The following is a 20,052-nucleotide window of genomic DNA, read 5'->3' as shown; positions in this document are numbered from 1 at the left end:
ACAACCAGTTGCCTTTATGGGCTCTGCAGCGTGTCTGCAGCTCGCTGCTGCTAGCGGAACCCCAGGGTGCCTGGCGGTGGTGGCGGTGGGGAGCGTGCTTGGAACACGCTCTCCTGGCCTCACTGCCCGCGGTTTGCCCTCGTCCCAGCACGGGGGTCTGGTCTTCAGAGTGCCTAGGAAATGTCCTTGGAGAATGGTACAATTCCCCTGCGGAGGTTATCGCACGAGAGCCTCGGGGAGGTACTTAGCGCACTCTGGTCCTCAGTTTTGTTCTCCGCAAGAGTAATTCTTTCTTTCACTGGGCAGTTTCAGAAGGCAAAATGTCTCGGTGGTGAGGAGTGTTCGGGTACTCCAAGCAGTCTCTCCAGGTATATACTTCTGTTGACATCATCGGATGTCTTACAGCTATGAGAAATAAGATAGCAGAGTAATCGAGTGCAAATGTGCAGTAAAATGTATGATAACTAAATTCAGAAGAGGGGCATGCTTTTCTAGGTTAAAATATTTCTGGAAATATAATGGCCAAAGTAAACCACCAGCCAAAGTGTATTGAAAGCCTGTTGTTGCTTGAACTTTGGAGAGGGAAGCAGGTGTTCCATTGATCAGGAGGTCCAAGAGGAGGCAGTTAATGTACATCTAAAGAGGTCAGAGTAGAGCTTTGTGTCTTTGTAGCACAGAGTTGTATGAAAATGTTTTCATATCTAAATCTGGAGCTAGCTGCTGAAAATCTTCTGCGAAGGTATTTACGTTATTGGTGGTTTGGCTGAAGCATGTTCTGGCCAATTAAACAGAGTTATTTTGTGCCGTCCTAATTGTAAGTTAGACAGGTGGTTTGCGCATGAAACATTTAATTTTCTCAGGGCTCTGTCTGACTTCAGATGATACTATAGATACTATCCTATACAAAGATAGAAGATGATGTAAGGGAAAATGATGGATGCGCTGATGGGGAACTGAAGGGCAACATCACAGATCTGAATGGACTGAGGTCCTGTGAGGATAGATAAGAAAAAACCTGCAAGTGTGATGAAATCCCATTTTGTTAACCACTACTCCAGCCTGGAGTTCACTCTTAGCTTTTGGTATTAAGCAAAACTAGTATTTGTTGCCATTACTGCCTAGTAAGTCTGCATTGTTAGGAAGGTAATAAAACTATTTTTTCTCATTTGTGCAGCAGTTCTCGATAGAAGTGCTCGTATGCCCAAGGTGAGTATACTTTGTCCCCATAAATTGAAAGTTACTGTTCAAAATTTTTTATTTTTGTGTGTAATACCTAATGGTTTCAGTAATAGATAACTTATTACACATTGACCTTATTCCCTTCCACACTTCCTAACTTTTAAATCACTTTTAATCAGAAATAAATACACAGCTGTGAGTGGAATGGTGTCTCTGTATTATGGAAAGAGCTCTTAAATCCCCCAAGTGTGTGTGTATGTATGTATGTATATGTGTGTTTGGTTTAGGGTTGGGTCTTTTTGTCTCTTCTTTGCTGAGTTTGCTGGCAGCTAGTCTCTGGGGATGGAAAGTATAATTACAATGCAAAAGTTTTTTATGTTTTTCTCCCCTGGATTATCCTAGAAATAAGAAACTGTAGTAGAGATTTTACGGAATTGTTAACAGACAAACTAAGGAAGAGAACTGATAGAACAGAGTGCACAGGGCGGGGAAGATGATGAAATTTAAAAAGAAAAGTTGAGCAAATTGCCTTTTTTCTGTGGTCTGAAAAATTACCTAATAAAACATTGTTTTATTGCATAGGTGCACTAATAATTTCTGGTTTTAATGGTTACACCACATACACTTTTCAGGCAATTTTATAGAGTGTGTTCTCTAAGGTGGCTCATGAAAATCACCTTCACAGTCCATTTGTTTAGATTCTGCAGTCTGCTTGAACGGTAGCCGACCACCTCTGTAAAAGATGCAGATTGCCAAAATCTATCACTTAAGACTAATAATTCCCAGCAAAATGTGGAGAGCGGTTTATTTCTTCACCAGGCTCATTATATTGGGCAGTCTCTGGGTTTAGATCTAGATTTTCCTTTCCCGCAAAGGCCTCCGAAGAGCACCATTATTGATCACGGCACGTTACCAGTGTTACACATGGTGATTTATGAAGTGCAAGTCTGGAGCTATCTATTATATGCTCTTAAATATATTTCCATGTCATCCTGCTCCTCTAACCTACATTGTCTGCTTGTTCATAGTCTCTTTGACCTGCATGGATTGAGCAGGCTGCCCCTCTCCTCACGCCAAAGTGAAGAACCCACTGGAGCCAGGAAAGCGCTTTGTGAGTTGTCCTAGCTTGGTGTTAACCTCAGATAGTGAACGCCAGGCACTGGTGTGAAAGTGTCCCCGTCATACTTCACTGTGTACAGAAGGAAATGAACAACTCGCACTACTGACTTAAAATCTCTCCTTCTCTAAGCCAAGTGGCAATGTTCTCCAGTTAAGCGAGGTCAGGTCTGCTCCGGCACACAGTCCTGTTCCTGTCAAAGAGCGTTTTGCTCTTCGTGTCACTTTTGTGACATCTGATCCCTTCGAATAAGGAAGGCTGGTTACTGGCTATGGTGTAGCGTTGTCAGAGCGTCCAAACAAGGCTTTTATAAAAGCAAGGAACTAGTAGGTTCGAGAGAGTGCCAAAAAGGAGAGGATGAAAAGCAGTTTAGCAATAGCAGCAGCATTCTAGGTCAAATGGGCTTTGCAGAGGTCAGAGAGGCTTTTGCGGTCATTGAAGAAAGGATTGTGGGAAAGAAATGGGGATAATAAAGTCCAATATGTTAATTTTCCCGTCTGAAAAACTGCGTTGCATTAGTTCAGAAATTTTTCTTTGCTTCTTTGGCAGGTGGTAAAAATAAAGGTCTGAAATGGGAGAGGGTAGCAGACATTTACTGGAAGTGGTAGTTTCCTCTGAGTCTTTGAAGAGCCAGCAGACAGTCTTACCTAGCGTTGTTTCGAGAGAGAGACTTCACAATAATTGTCAGCATAGGTTTGAAAGGAAAATCAAACATCAGTGCACAGACCTTCAAAGTCACTTGTACATGGGAAAAACAGTGGAGGAACTGGAATGCGCTTCAGTTCCCGCTCCCTGGCTTGATCCTATCTTGTATTGCCTTTGGTGTAGGAAACACCATTGCCAAAAAAGCTTTTGTAAAAGTTACCATACTTTTGTGTTGTGATATCAACTAACAGCAGACAGGTTTAACCTCAAGGGAAGTGCTTAACTACCTCAAATTCGTAAGGCAGGTTAAATGAGTCCACATTGCATGTATTTTTCAACCGTAGTAGAGTAGATCTGCGTAGCTAAATTAACTGTGATTAGCTTGCAATCGACTGTGGAAATGCTGAAGATTCACAGGGTGTATCTAATAATACTCCATATGTACCTTTCTGATGATATCTCTGGTGAGACACATCCTTTGCGAGTCTTCTAATTTTTGTTACGGGCTAGCGTGTAAAGGAATGGATTTACTTCTGTTAGCAGGTTTTGTGCAGTAAGAATGACTGTAGTTAAAGAACCTGTTGGAAAACATGAGCGTGGGGCATAAGACTAGGAAGGAGGCTGAAAATATCTCATTATGTGAGAACTGGGAGTCACATGCAGGACTGTGTGAGTCAGCAACGTGCCCTTGCGGTGATGAAGCACGAACCACAGGCTGGGTTGCACTAGTAAGAGCATGATGAGCAGATCAAGGGAAACGATTACTCCCCTTTACTTGGCTGCCATGAGGCTACATCTGTGTCCGTTGTCCAAAAGCGGGTTCAGTTTTGAGTTCTGAATAACAAGATACTGACAAACCAGAGCAGAGGCAGCGGAGTCTGGCAGAAGGCATCCAAGAGGTACATGGAGGTGCTGAGGCGGCAGGGCTTGTTCAGCCTGCGCAAGGGAAGGGTCAGGAGAACTGGAATGGTGTCTTGCATCTGAAAGAAAAGCAAGAGCGAGCCAGACTCTTCTCTAGTATTCACTGCAAAAGGATAAGACCGCAACAGCGACAAGTTGCAGCTAGAAATCTTTCCATTTGGCAGGAAAAAATGTTCTTCATGGGGAGAAGCATTAAACATTGCCCAAGGAATTATTTGTGATTTCCCAGAAAGGCTGTGGAGTCTCCATGCAGGGAGGTTTTCAAAACTCAGCTGCTCAGGGTCCTGAGCAACCTCATCTAAGCTGGAAGTTAGCCTCGCTTTGAGGAGGAGGTTGAACTAGGTGACCTCCAGACGTTCTTTCCAAATTCAATTATTCTGTGCTTCTAGGACCTAAATGAGCTGAGCCGACATTAAGCTGCTCTACATCCTCCTTTTGGAGGAGGGCTGGAGGTGCAGAGCATGGTTCCTCACCGCCAGTTTCTGCACGGCAGTCACAGGAGCTGGGCAGGGAGGAGTGCCTCCGCGCCTGCTCCGTCTCCCCGCTCCCCCCATGCTGGGGTTACTGTACAGCAGCGGTCATCTCTTTTCTCTCTGTTTCTTTTGATTTTAAAAAAATGAAAGTATGCATGCAGGCTCAAATATGCGAAGCAGCATATTGGATCAAAACAGTCTTAACTGCAATAAAAAAAGAGAAGTTGGCCCATTCTGTCTTGTGCTTTAACTGCTCACTGCACGGTTTTTAACACCTATCTCTATGTACGAGTTTTTGATCAATGAGCAACTAAAATGTAAGCAGAACACGTACCTGTGTGAAAATTTTTAAGCTAATCCTGTATTGTCCATTTTCATCATCGCTGTTAGTCATTGCCATAACAAATGCTTTATTTTCCCATTTCTTCCACCAGGCTTCTTTCCAGTGTATGAAAAAATGTACACTTCTTAATACTGGTATTTTGTGATGGTCTAAGTTTTTACTGCCTGTACAAATAATGAGAGCAGTGTTTCTTTTTCTTGCTAGAAATTTTAAGTACTGTCAGTGAAATAATTATATTGTAATTTGGGGATCATTCTAAGAATTAATATTCTTTAATATCATGACATTTGTAATATTTTTTACAACTTCATTGTAATAGACTATTTGAACTACAGCAAAGCAATTTTAGTCCATGAAAAGAAAGTTTTTTGGCAGTGGAACAAGCGATGAAAGAAATTGGAAAATAATTACCTACCTCTTAGAAAGAACTCAGAGGAATTAGAGGAGCTCTGCCTCTCTCAAACCATTATGAAGTTCAGGTTATTCGCCACGTAAGGGTTAAATCAACTGTTACCTCTCTAAAAATGCTTTTGGATATACTGTTTCTGTCATTATTGAATGTGACACTACACCACCAGCAGTGCCGTAAAACCAGCAGGTCCCAGCACGTGGTGAACAGTTGCAGTCGAGAAGACTGACGCCCAGTGCCCACTGGTCTCAGACGGAGCGATGGCTTGGGCTTTGGTCAGTCTGGGTCAGATATGCGTCTTTTGAACACTTAGGTCTGATTCTAATCTCATTCAAAGTCAGTGGTGGTTGTTTTCATAGGAGTAATCAAAGTGAGTATCTTACCCATGGTAGTCTTCACCTATTGAATGAAGCCTTCGTTTCTGAAAGTGCTGATGAGCATTTAAACCAGGTGAGGATTATCTGTCTCCCCATCATTGGCATTCTCTATGAGTAATGTGTACATACACACGATATCAAACTGCACGAGTGCAGATACGACTCCTCTAAACTCAGAGTTCAGTGTTTCCCTAATTACTTACAGCCTGTTGAGATGAAAGGGACAAGATCTCTTTGTGTTAAACAAGAAGCTCGCATTCTTTACTGATGAGCTACTCTCCTCTTTCCCTCTTGATGATCACGGGCAACATTCTTGCAAACAGACGTCCCAGTCCCACCCGCAAGAAAGCCTCGTAACTTGTGGTTGACCTAATTGTGCAGCGACAGTGCTGCTTCTGCTGAGCAGAGTTGATCCCTGGAATGGTGCTCGCCCGGGCTCTGCACAGCCTGCAGCCTGCAGCGGGACATAGGTAGGGGGGAATGCGGGCGTTGAGGGACGCTCTCCGATTCCGCTCGGGAGTCAGGTGTCCCACTTACTGCAGTACGACGTGGAGACCGCGCGCCAAGTTCTACACCGCTTTCGGTATCGCACCCCACCTGAAGCCAGTGAGCGGGGTCACATGTTGCTGGAAAAAAGGTCTTGGCATTGATAGGTATTTGGAAACGCAGACAGTCTTCTGAGGTACAGCAGTGTTTCAGTAATGCATTACCTGTGGCAATTGTTATTTGTGCGTCCAGTCCTGAAGTATTTGCTGAATATTCGGTCTTAACCTGGATGTGTCTCCACGAGGTCTTGAAGATCAGAGCCCATATTGAAATTTTCATAGTTTCGTGACAGAGAACAGAGAAACAAATGTTGACATTCTTTATTCGACCAACAAATAACCTCAGTTGCTGCCATCCTTGTGATCACACTGTGCTTAGTGTGTGGTGGTTTGCTGCATGTGCGCTCCGAGAAAAAAATATGCAAAAATCACTAGGCAGAATTGCATCTACCACTGCGCGTTACCCAGTTCTCTGTGTAGAATTAGAAAGTTTTAAAAAGTATTTTCTGACTCCTGGAGTCAAGACCATTCGGTGAAGTTGAGGTAGGCTTTTTTCATGTCATGTATCATTACTGAGTAATGCCCATCCGTCTTCAGTTTGCACCAGTGGAGACTTAATCAAGCGTGTAGAAGGAAGAATAGATTCTTACTTAATCCATCCAAGGATGGCTTAACTTTAAAACAGAGGTGTTTTAGTGCTGCTCTTAGCTGAAACAAGGTTGTTAACGTGACACAGAACTGTAGCAGTTGTGTTTTATGCGTGTGCTTTCATGTTCAGACGAGTAGCAGTGGCAACCAAAATGGTTTGCCTCAGCCAGCAACTCTGTTCAGTGCTATATGTTAACTGTGTTAAAAATTAATGGATCTTCTCGGAGAAGATGAAAGATTAGGGAAGCGCTTTGACAAACTGGTGGGCTTGAAGAAAGGGGGACACTTTGGTCGTGCGTGAGGACAGGGAATTTATTCGTTGAAATGAAAGACGTCTTTCTGTAGTTTGTGCTTCAGGATAAAACTGCTGTTGAATGAGGAGGTTCTTACGCTGGACTGGATGATTCAGCTGCCGAGATCCAGACGTAACAGATAGGGATCGATTTGCGTGTGGACCCCGATAAGAAGAGAATTGGTTTTCGAATGGGCTGGGGGATGGAGGTCCTGCCGTAGAGCAGCTTGCTGAATCACATCAAGGGGGAGCCTCGAGTGTTGTTACTACAGTAGGTGATGTGTGACCAAAAGGATCTAAATCCTGAGCAGAAAGATGCAGGAAATAGTTGCAGGCAGGCAAGAAGAGGATGAGGAAATGAGAGAGGCAGCCGGGGGGGGAACGCCTGCCATCCTCCTTTTAGGAACTGGAAGTAGATGCTGTGCTATAAAATTGCTGTGCCAGCTCTAGAGAGGAGGTCATTTATGGCATCCTGGTGACAACAGATGTGGCCTTTGTTATAGAGAATTCTCTTTGCATCGAGGTATACTGCATTGTGCATTACTTCGAAGTCTTCCCATGTGCTTCCACTCGTCAACTTCCACTCCTTAAATTGATTTCTTTGCTATCCTGCTTTGTTCTGGTTTTAACATACTGTAGCTTTTACTAATGCTTTGGTGGTGGGTCCTTACTGGGGGTTCTTCTTGTTTGAAAGCCAAGCAGGCCATATACTCTTACTTGTTTGTTTACTGTCTGTTTTTGTGGGGTTTTGTTACTTGGTGTTTAATGTAAAATTATTCATATTTCTCCTTGATGTTGGTGTTTTCCTAACTGTAGTTCTGTCATAAGCATACTCTAATCCATTCAGTGACACATACTTAGTTCCTGTAATTGCCACTTTTAGATGGAACGATCCCTTGGATTAAATCTGGAACCTGGAGCTAATGTTATAGAAAATAAGGTCAAAGAAATCAAGTAACATTACTTCCAAAGTCGCAATAGAGGCTTTGGATCATCTTCCATCATTAATATCGATGCTTGACAGCACTTACAACTTTAATCATGATTTGTAACCCTCTGAATTTTATAGCTTCTGCTGTCAGAAATCAATTTCAGTACTTAATGGCATCTTGTAACCTCAGTCAAGGACAATGTTGGTTTGATTTTTATTTTAGTTTTACTCAAAGCTTCACTGCTAAGCTACACCCTTACAAAGTTATTTCTATGAAGTTTTTTGACAAAGTTGTTTTCAGTTCTCTGACTTAAAATACTTTTGTGTATACAGCATAATACAGAAGTATTTCTCTCCATTGATCATTTTTATTGAGCTGTAGCTTCATGCGTGCTTCAAAAAGTTGTAGATTCTGACCCTAAAAAACAGTGAGCTGTATGTTTAATCTTAGTCATGCTTGTAGGCCTGGGACTTCTCATATAATTAACAACCACCACAAGTGTCTGCCGCATCAGACCATAAACTATTGTTTAATCTTCCTTTTGCTTACTGAGGTTGAAGAAGAGAATGGAGCACACTTATAATTCCAAATTAAACATTTAGATTAGTCTTTATTGATTCCTTTTGATCAAAAGAAGTGTGTTTGGGCTTGATTCTGTCTTTAGTCACTCAATAATTTTGGTCATTGAAATTATTGACCTTGTTGGGAGTTCCCCTTTAATGGCATAATTGCAGGATGGAGTCTAGAGTTGTACATTTCTTAAGGGAAGTAACAAAATTGTATTTTTCACCAAAAAAAAAAACCCAAAACAAATGAAAACCCAAGCAGGTCATAGGAACCTAACTAAAACAGAGTACGAAAAACTGTACTGTGTCTAATCTTTCAAAATTTGCAACTTTTAATAGAGTTAAACTTGCAAAGGGCATATCCCTTGATCTTTATAAATGATTAAATGCTGGAAAAGGCTCTGCTTTAAGCATGGTAGCGTCTACTTTTCTGTACACTTATTAGTAGATTTTCTATGCTTTGAAAAAGAGACAATTGTTATGCTCCCACTTAGTGCATCATAAATTGAAGGGTGGTAAAATAAAGTGACACCCAGTGGGCCAGCAGTAGATCTAGTTTACCAATTCAGCATCCTGACTGGGAAATGCTGCCCATTTTTACCTATGTATAGTCATCTTATTGGAAATGTCATGATCTGTTTGGCAGCATGGAAGAGGAATAATGAGATGATGTTGTCAGAAGCAATAACAAGAGTCATTCCTTGTGCCACATCATTTAAACTTTGGTCTAATTCTCCAAGAAACTGTCCCTGGAACATTGTTTCTTCACAGAAGTAAGGAAACTGATTTGCTCTGAAAGTTATAAAACCCAAACTCCGCAGGACAGGCATAGCAAAGCACCTTTCTAAAAGCAAAGAAGGACAAATTTTTTGTCGCTTTTCAAATCATCTTTATCCTATATATATAAATATTGAGCTCCATCCTACTATTTCTAATGTATTTCATGTGGTTTTTTCCAGTTACAAAGGAATATCTCTCTGTGTTTGATTTATGTACTGATGACTTTCGGCTAACTTTCCTTGCTGTATTTCATTCAGAGAGCCTGCTGCCTGCACATGATAATGTTTATGTAGTGGATGACATGGTTCTGGAGCTATCGGAGGTGGAAGAAACAGCATCGGAAAGCAGCTGTTTTGCATCTGAGGACACCACGGAAGACTCGGGTGTCGTGAGCTCCCCATCTGACATTGTATCTTTGGATTCGCAAAATGACAGTATGAAGTTGAGAGACGTCAAGCTGGTCAATGGCTACGTGGACTCAGCCGAGGGGGATGCGATGTGCGGCGCAGAGACCTGCCCCGTGAAGAACGCCTACTGCAACAGCCTGGGATCCGACAGTGCTGCACAGAGGTAAAAATTTATTTGCAACCAGCTCTTGGAAAATACTTCGCATGTCCTCCTTGTAGGGAATCATTTAAGAAAACCAACTTCTACTTTCTTCTGCTCTTTCATAAACCAGCACCAATGCCAAGTGACTCCTCCCAGTGAAAAGCTCACTGCCAAATCCCCTCCAGTGACATACTTGTAGCAACAGGCAAAGGTCACTTCTCTGTTTGAACTCGTAGTTACATTTCTTGCAAAAGACCGCTGCCCTCCGGAGTTGATTTCTCCAAGAAGTCTGAAATAATTTTATTACAGTTTGGTTTATTTTGTAGTTCTGATAGCATATGAAGTGCTTAAAATGTTACTATATATTGATCTAGAAAAATGACATGCAGGTCGTAAAATGGAAAAAATTCAAGCCACTGAAAGCCAGGTGGAAAAGGATTGTATTCAGTGAACTTTGAGGATTGGTTTGTGGGTGTGTGCTTGTATATATATGTTCACCTAATGCTAACCTCCACTGGCGTTATACCTTGGGGGGTGGGGGGTGGTTCAGCATATTTCCTTTTTTTTTCTTTTTCTTTGCATAAACAAACATTTTCCTGCAGTTTTTGCAAGAAAATACGAGAACCTGGAATTTAACTAGAAACTGCCTTCAAGAACAAGTGACTCTGACACTGTTTGCCAAAGCTCACATAGTTGGTGGCAGGGCTGCAAAGGAAGGCCAAAATTTATAGGACTTTGCAAATACAAACTGGCCAAATAGGAAGCCATGCCTCCAGCAAGGAGGGTGGCCTGGTAATGCTGACAGGGATCCGCTCTGTGCTGCAGAGTCATGGGACAGGGGCCAGAAATTCCTCTGAATTCTCAGTTGACACAAAGTCTGTGCTTTCTGGTCTCTCTCCATTCAGCTGCTAATCTGTAGCCCCTTCATAAGAGCATGTATCATGACCTAGTTATTTCCTTCCACACATTTCTGAGGGAGAACTTCATCTTGGATCATGCAGTGGGCGATAAATTAGGGATAAATTAAGCCAAAGTCAGTATTTAACCTATTGGAATGATCTCAGGGCTTTTCTTTATCCATCAATATCAATGGGGACGAGGTCAAGCCTCACTTAGATACTTGCTCAACAATACATTCTTCTCGTGATTTGTCGTTTTACAGTTTCTTAGGTCCTGATGCAGTCTGTATTTGGGGGATTAGATAGTCTAGTATAGTAACTGCGATTAACATTCCAGACCTGATCCAAAAAAGCAACCCATTAATTTCAGTAGACTTAGATTGGGCCTTGTAAGATAACTAAGCAACCTCAACTTTCCTCAAAATGCAGGATCTAAACTGGTTAGGAAGACACACAGGCACATTGATTCTGGGGGGAAGAAGTTACCATAATGTTGAGCAAAGACATCAAAGCAAAGCCCTGTAAGAACAATATTAATCAGTGAAAAATTTTTCGGACTTTTTCTGTTTTTTCAGTTAAATAAAAGATTGACCCCAGGTCATTGAGTGACGCATTCCCTCTTGGAAGTCAGCATTCTCTCCATCTTTCACTTCAGCCAAAGATACACGTTCTGTACATTGCATTGAGTTCTACCTTTGCCACGCAAACGTACAAGACTTTTAATAGCTGGGAAGAGCGCACGTGAAAGAGACAGCGGGACGTTTCCCAAGCTGGCTGGCCGGGCTGGTGCTCGGGGGTCCTCCCGAGGCAGAGGAGCGGGAGCTGGAAGGACGGCGGGATCTGCCGCCCGTCGCAGCCAGGGAGGCGATGCCTCCCCCTGCTCAGCTGCTGCGAGGCCGGTGCTGTAGGACTGTCTCCAGCCCTGGGCCCCCAGTCCAAGAGGAAGGTGGGCAGACTGGAGGGGTCTGGAGAGCCACCGAGAGGGCTGGGGCACCGGGGCGCACCAGGTACCAGGGCGAGGGGATGCCCCTGGGTTGTTGGCCTTGCAAAAGCGGAGTGGGTGAGGAGGGACCTGATTGCAATCCTTCCCTAAACAAAAGGAGGAACACGAGGCTTCTCGGGGACGGACGGTGAGAGGACAAGAGGCAACCGCCACCAGCTGCTGTAAAGGAAATAAAAATTGAATGGAAGTAGGAGATTCCTCAAAACGGAGCGGTTAAGCGGTGGGAGAGGTTGCCCGGAGAGGTCGAGGAGTCTCCATGCCTAGAGGAGCTCAGAACTCAGCCACGCAAAGCCGTGGGCAGCCTGGCCTGGCTTTGAAATGAGCCCTGCTTGGAGCAGGAGGTTGGGCTACGCTTTCACCTTAACCTTTTCCGTGATTTTATGGTGCTAAATATTCTCTATTTACCTAATACGCCCATAATTTTAAAAGAGTGGTTTTAGACTGAAATAGGAGACAGTTGTTGTTTGGGGACTGCGTTTATTTTTCATAAATTCTATTTGTTTTTTAGGCTCTGGGACAGCAAAATTACTTCAGATCAACTTCAGGGAATAGCAAAAACTTAACATTTGTGATTTGTTTTCATCTTATGTCAGCAACCACGTAGATTGCCACAGCAGCGGTGCTGATAGTAACATCTTTGAAACTTTTGTACTCTGAATGTGCCAGTAATATTTGAAGGTAAATCCAATTCCGCTCCTAACCTATGTTTGTAAACAAACCAGCTTTGAAAACTGTGCTCATCTAAATCCTTTTGAGGTCAACTTGCTAAGTTTTCAAAAGCCACTTCCTAAGTGTAGAGGGAAGGAAAAAAATAAGGAGGTTTTTTTAAAACTATTTGTATGAAATTCTTGTTTTAGTGGGATGTAAATCAATTCTGAGCACAATTCTGAGTACAGCCAAATTTGGAGAACATCAGTTTCAACTTCCACTGTCAGAACAGCTGCCACCCCACTAATAAAATCTGTTAGAAGCTCTGAGATTTTATGTAGTTCTTGTGATGAACGGGCTGCTTTCAGGACCAAACCAGCCTCCTAAATTCCCAGACAAGTCAAAGTGCAGTTCACGTCAATAATTGGTACCAAGCTATACAGAGTTTTAAATATGTTTCATAAGCTACAAAACTTAAAGGAAAATTTTACATGGAGTTTATTCATTCCTTTCTATCTTCTTCTAGTCCATATACCAAGATCTTACTCAATTTTAAAAGGAAGATAAGAACAAAGAAATTGGGAGAACTTGTCATTACTGTAAAGTAGCAGTGGTTAGCAGCAGTGAATCGGAGTCCTCCTTGAGTCTGAGCTCCATTGAAGCCAGAAAATTTATTTAGTGACTAATTTGGCTGAGGAAAATGAGGCTTGGGAAAAAAAAGGTTAATAAGAATAATGGAAATATTATCTTGTCATTTTAAATTGTAAAGCTGACTAAAACTCAGGCTTTTCACCTGGTGAAATAACTAATTCCTAAGAATTTAAATGCTGTATACTAAAATCATTTTATACTCTGTGGGTTGTGAAAAGTACCCTTAAAGTGGAAGCAAATTACGTTTGGAGTGTGAAGGGCTATGAAGTCTAAGTGGTATTTTGCACATGCACTGTGAAGTATTGCAGTGAAGAGCAAAGTCCACAGTCGTTACCTACGTTTGGTCCAGAGGCTTAGCCTGTACTTTGGTTAGTTGTATGTTTAGTTTTTCATTCATTTTTCTTAGTTTCTGGAATTGTTTACTGAGTGGCCTGGGTGGTCTCTGTGTAGCTTAAATGCCTGATAGCATTAGAATATCACAGCAAGGTCTGCACCTCATCTGCTGCTGAAGTCAAGGAAAGTTGTGAGCGTTGAAGGGTATAGCCTTCAACATGCAACAGATTTGTCTGCACAGAGCAGCATAATAGTATGGCCGGGTACGAAATGGCACATACCATGGGCTTTGCGCACACAGAAATGACAACCACAGCAGAGCTCAAATATCATTCAGTTCCCAGAGCTCAGACAGAAAAATTTCTAAAAGAAGGTCCCCAGATTCCAGGGTTTCCAAGCTGGGGTCTTTTTTCTCTGTGGTTTTGTTTGCCAGTGCATGGGAGCAACTTGCAAGTGCACTCTTTTTTTTGTTTTGTTTTGGGATTCTTGCTCAAGCAATCTTAATCCAAGTACGCATGTTAATTAGCATGTAGAATATCAAATCAAATGTCAAAAAACTCTAGTTCTACCCTTGGCTCTGCCTCTAACCTGCTATACCATCTTTGTCTCTCTGCCTCTGATATCCCCTTCAGCCACTGACTCCTTTTTTACGGTAAGAACCATAACGCAGCTATTGTATCTCATGATATGTTTGTACAGTGCCTGGTGGAGCAGAACCCAGACCTCAGCTGGAGGTGCCACGGGCTAACCCCATATAAATAATTGACTACATGCAGCGTTTGGCTGTGAATGTTTTAATATTAACTGCTGACTCTGAACACTGTACTACATAGTTCTCTTTCTTCATATCCTTCCTTACGGTTGATTTCTTTGTGTTACGTATCTGTTCACCAAATTTTAATATATAGTGTTAAATGAGTAACAAGAAAACCACAGAGAAGCTGAAATGTTGCTTATGTAGCAGTAAGTACATCTCATGATCTCACAGTGTTGCAACTCTGTCCTCCCATACCCCCTCCTTTCCCATCCCTTGTGTGGTGTCATCACGCAAGCTCCTAGGGGCAGGGATCAGACAATTTTATAATCCTATAAAGCATCATGCACACCTACTGTCTGAAGCTTTATAAATAATTACACATTAAAAATTATGTTAAAATAATATTATTAGGGGTGCTAGGTCACACACTCGAAGTCAGGTAACTTTAATATTAAGGCTGTTTGTGTAACCTTAGATTCCCCCCTTTAACCTTAATTCCCCCCCTTTTGTGCAGAATGATAAAGTCTCTAGTTAAAGTGATCATACTCTGCTTTGTTTTATTTTCTTTCTAAGTTTCAGAGCTCAATTAATAAAGCAGGTATACCACTGTTCACTCTCAGTTAAAATTCTCTTCTGGAGACAGGACTATTTAATTTCCTTTTGCTCTTTTTATCTTACTCATCACACTAGTATCCATGTGCTGTGCAGACTGAAATTCATTTCTCTGCACAGTACTCACCTGAGATGAAAAGGTGGCGTTACCCTGTTTTAGAGAAGGAGAGCTGATGCACAGAGAGTCAGGGCAGACTAGTGACCAGTTAGACCACACGACCCCTTTTTTTCAGAGGACTGACCATTAAATAGCATTTCATCTATCAGAATGCAGCTCCCCTTTTCCTCCAAACTCTGTTCTTGGAAGACATTTAACCATTCTGGCTGAAATAAAATAATAGAATGATCGTGGGCATGATATAAATTGTCGAATTTGGACTGCCACCTGGCAAAGATGTTTAATTTCTCAAAAGTTATAAGCAATTGAAATCAAGGTTTTAAAAGGGATCTTAAGAGTGAGTGGTTCCACCAGCCTCTCTGAGCAGGAAAAACACTTTAAAATACGAAACTTTTTTTTAATTTTGAAAAGGTTTTGAATGTATTAAAGTATTTAACAAATGAAAGTATTTTAAAATGTAAAGGGAACTTGGCAGTTATAAAGCTAAATAAATACAGACTTGTCTAGGACAAAAAGATAAAATACCTTCCGAAGGTCTGAAAGGGATTTTCCCCTCCCTTGAGTTTCTGTTTCAGTAGCCATGAGAGAAAAATATTTTTTCACGTACAGCTAGTGGAGGGCATAGGGTGGGGGTGCGGGAACCCTCCCGAGATCGGTTCGTGCTGTGGGTCTGGACAGGGATAATCCCATTTCCTCCCTTTCTCTTGGAAGAATTTGTTGCCTTTGGCTCTGGCTGGGGTAGTTGAAGCTACTGGGAGGAGAAGAGTCCTCTTCGTTACCAACCTGAGACATACTCGCTGTTTGCTACAAAACTGTCAGGGTTTTCATGAGTTAGTTTAAAACAAAAGCTTGAAAGGATAGGGGTGGGTGAACTTGTTCTGCTTAATTTTCAGTCCATTCAAATTCAAATGTTACAAGGTTTTGTATTCCACTTGGGAAGGACAGGAGGGAAAGAGAAGTCAGTAGCTGGAGAGAATTCAGTGATTAAGCTGGTCGGAGGAAGAAAAAATATAGTAGTGAGTGGCAGAAGGTAGGCAAGAAGGAAAACCTGTAATGAAAAATAGCAGTGTATGTGTATGTATTATATATACCTCTGTGCACAAACACGTTCCATATAATTACATGTCACTTGTAACCATCTCTGAGAAATATGGGAAAGTTTTATTCTGTTATTTCTCTATAGGATAGGTTTTATTTTAGCTGGGTAGGCACGTGTTTTACTTTTTTGAAAGCAGAAATGTAGTTTTAAGGGGGAGTAAGGTAGAGAAACGGTTAAAGCAACAGAGAGGACTTCAGGGATGAAAAATTACTTAATTAAGACCCAGATGTCTGACAGATTTGCAAGCCTCTGCTTCTTACATAGTTTTGCTAATTTCCTTCCTTATCTCTGGCTTTCCCTTTCCCCTCGTTCCAGAAAACTCTTTAAATTTGGATACTCTCATGCGCTTTTTTGCTGGCAAGATCTTCATGGAGGGAATGATATTATGGTTAAGTAATAGATATTCACAGTCGTTACAGAGCAAGAATCCAGATTAGCCTTTCTGTTAAACTCATCCACTGGAAAAATGCCGTATACTTTGGAGCTGTAGAATATTTTACATGTTAGGAAGCAGCTTGGGTTGCTAAAGGTGTAGTGCAGGCTTCCAGGAGAGAAAGCCTCTGGTCCTTGCTCCCTTCCTTATTTTTCTGTGTGAACCAAGAGAAGTCATTTAACCTCACTGTGCCATCTTTTAGCTCGCAGTGTTACATTGCACAGGTGATGTGGCTGTATTAAGATTTAAATCGTGCAAGTCCACTTTCCTGACTGTTTCTGGCAATGCTGTCTGCCTGCGGGCTTTCCAGTGGAGAAGCTGTTGCCAGAGGCCCGTGCGAGGAGGGGGAGCGGGGGCACGCTTCCAGCTGTATAGCAACACAAGCTGCTGCTTATGCAGCAGGACCTTGGAACTGACATATGTCGGGGGACTCTGGAAGCTTAAACCACCCTGGTACGTAACAAGCTTAGAGATTTCTAGCATTAAAACACAAAATGATACTAAACAAAAGCATTTTCATTTGCTTTCTGTTTAGATTTTTGATCAGTAACCATGGAGGAGGACTGCAAAAGGACCATAAACCCAACTGCTGCTGAAAAATTACTTCATTTTCCTCCTCATCTATATTTGCAAGTTCTTATTTTTAATTGGGTGGTGTTACATCTGAAGGCGCTACTGGACCTGTGTGTTCTAGGATTGGAAAATAGTTTTAATTCAATCTCTGATGATCTTTATTCAGCACAGATATAAATGCTGTCTAAAGACCTTTGGAAGTTTGATGCAGTCCTACAGGACTAGAAACGGAACACAGACTAAAATACTTGGAATGGAAATGATACCTGTACCTTGCTCTCAAAAAGTATGTGCAGCTTTTTTTTATTGCTCATTGAAGAACATAAAAAGCAGGTTATCTGGTGTTCGACAGAACATGACCCTGTGCTTTTTCCTTCTCCTGGTTGTGTCCCACTTCCAGAAATCTTGCATCAAAGTGATGACTTTGCTATCTAACCAGTCCTAAGTTGGTGGCTCAGTCTACAGATTTTGCATTTTAACAGGCTTTGGTCATTCAAACATTAAAACTGTATGCTCAGGTTCACAGTAGGCAACAGAAATGGAAAATATCGCTGGTCAGGTCATAGCTTAGGTCACCAGAAAGTCCACACCTTACACTAGCTGCCCTCCTGCTCGTGTTATATTCCTTCCCTGGAAGGAAATAGGTGAAAGTCATCTAGCCTAAGAAATGCAAAGAATGGAAGAATGGTTCCTAAGGTTTTGTAAACTCTTCATTAATCTGGAAAATAGTTACCTCCACTTTTGAAGAGTACTTGCTGCATCACTCACAAAAACAAATATATAAACACCTTGAGTTTACTTAATGCCGCCTTTCTGGCCTGGTTGAATAGAGAGGTGTATTCAAAAAGCTTCAGTCACTTTCTAAAACTTAAAATCGTTCAGCGTGGGTCTCTTCTTTCACAACCACCTTGATATACTCCAGGTAGAAGCATTTCTCTTTCCAGAGGAGAATAGTGTGGATTCATTCTGAAGAGGACAAATTTGGATACATACAGACGGGTTAACGTAATTCCCCAGTATCAAACTGAGAAGACTATCAGAGCTGGGAAAGGAGCCCGGATGCTCCAAAGCCCAGTCCGGAGTCACCACATCAGCTTTCCGTGCGGGTCGGTCCCTGCTAGCTGCCGAAGACACGCGAGAAGCTGAACGCTCTTGATGTCCCTTGGACTGCCTCAGCGCAGGCGCTGCGTCCCTGCGCGTGGTGCTGCGCGGTGTGCCTCTCTGGATTTGACTCTGTCGTCTTCCCTCCCCAGCTGGGAACAAATTCACAGGAGCCACGTTCTCAAGTCTTTTGATATAGGCAAACGTAGTGCAAAATGAGTGAGACTTTCAGGTCATAGTCAATTAACCTGAGAGATGTCTACTGCCGTTTCTTCTTGCCTGCTGCCGCTCCAGCAGGACGTGGGCCTCCCTGTCTTCCATATTATGTCTGCCAGCCCCAGAGAGATGTCTTGAATATCCTACGGTATTTCAGATGGCACCAAGTGCGGAGCTGGGATAACTGGATCTCTACCTCAGTCCCTTCTCTGCAGTTTATGTAGGTCTGTGTTGTATTTAAACAGTACGGTGGGAGTCGTGGTCTCTACCTCTGGTACCATACCTGAGGCTCACCAGAACTCCTGAGAAGTGCTCAAAGGGTCTCGGGTCAGTTTTATCATTTGCAGACCCCCAGGTAAAGCGGCTCTAACTATAACAAAATGGCAGCTTCTGCCACTGCAAATCCACTGTCTTACCACTGGTTTGGGTTTCTTTTTAATGCAGCATTTCCAGCTAGGTTTATCAGAGAATTTTCTCTCTTAGAATGTAAACTTTCTTATAAATGTCCATCTCCTATGGCGCTAATTTGATGAAATGCTGCTGTAAGTTTAATTTTGTCTCCAGCTGCACAAACGACCGCCGAGGAGTAATTATGCATTGTAGCCTGAGCTCAGTGGAACACTAGAGGCTGTAGTTTAGTAGTCACTTTGCTCCGTTCTGTGCTCTTACACAAATCTCTGCTAATCTACCTAAGTAATAAGTGCACAGGCTTCCAGGAACCGCACACATTTGCCATTTTGAGCTTGGGCTAAATGCTCACAAGTGCTGTATTTTTAGCGCCCCACGTTTTACCAGAAAGGCAGCGTAGAGGTTATCAAGTTCTTCCCTAAGTCAAAAAATGTGTGTGAGAAAATACCACTGGTAATGTTTATTCAGAATGTAAAACGTGGTATTGGAATAAGTCATATTTTTCTTGGATTCTGGCCAAAACAGAGCTGTCAACAAAAGAAAAGTGTATAGGGTTCGAAGGGAAGGAGGCTATGAAAAAAAAATTTAGAGGCCTTTTGCTTTCCTTTCCCAAATACTGTTGTGAGAAAGAGTCTCCTTAGGCATATTTATAAATCATGTGAGCTACTGGAAACTGCCAGACCTTCACCTCACAAAACACGTATCACATTTTAAATTCCCGATGCTAAGAATTTTAAGTAAAGCCCTGTGATTAATCTATACCTTCTGGCTTGCTTTGTAGGTGAGTTTGGAGATGAATTGAGCAATGGCTCTTTTAGGAATTTGGAAATGCAAAAGAAAAGATCTGCTTTTTCTGAAGCTCCCTCTGTAAGAGCAAATAAGAATCTTTTCATTTTCACTGCGTTGTTCTCATTCCTTCAGAAAAATTCTGTGAATTGGATGTTATTATCCCAGTCATCTAGATAAGGAGATTGAAGCAGAGATTGAGAGGCAAATTGTGTATAGTCACTGCATACGTGCACAGAGGATAAGGAAGGAGACCTTGCCCATCAAGGAGAAGATAATTTTGCTAAAAGGAGTCACTGAAAGATTCCCATTGATGGACATGAGAAAAGAGCTGGTCAGTGCAGTGGACCTACGCTGCATGTTTGGAGCCCAGGAATCCCTGTTCCAGTCCCAGATTTTGGTTGTATTGTAGAACAGTCAGGTAATAGAAAGGTACGATCGGATACCAAAGAGGTGGTGAGCTGGCATGGCCTTCATGAAATTAGGTCTTGTTCTCTGATAGATACAGGTTTACACATTTTTCTTCCAAGGTGAAGAAACAACTTCTTCACAGTAGCTTAGAGAAAAAGTCTCAACGTTTGTCACGAATTTGCTTCTAGCTATACCCCGCAAGACCAGCTTTGTGAGGAAAAAACCAAT

General features: G+C 42.1%; 1 protein-coding gene across 5 annotated transcripts in view; it reads left to right on the top strand.

Annotated features, from left to right (window-relative positions):
- The window catches only part of COBL (cordon-bleu WH2 repeat protein), a 160,089-nt gene that overhangs the window by 124,622 nt on the left and 15,415 nt on the right, over window positions 1-20,052 (top strand). For all 5 annotated transcript variants that reach the window (XM_075022695.1, XM_075022694.1, XM_075022697.1 and 2 more), the window contains one exon: window positions 9,485-9,797. In XM_075022695.1, coding sequence (XP_074878796.1) covers window positions 9,485-9,797 — 313 coding nt within the window. The remainder of the gene's footprint in view (window positions 1-9,484; window positions 9,798-20,052) is intronic.

Source organism: Buteo buteo, chromosome 3 (genome assembly GCF_964188355.1).
Source record: "Buteo buteo chromosome 3, bButBut1.hap1.1, whole genome shotgun sequence".
NCBI lineage: Eukaryota > Metazoa > Chordata > Aves > Accipitriformes > Accipitridae > Buteo > Buteo buteo.
Note: the sequence above shows the minus strand (reverse complement) of the source record. Positions and strands in the feature narration are given on the sequence as shown.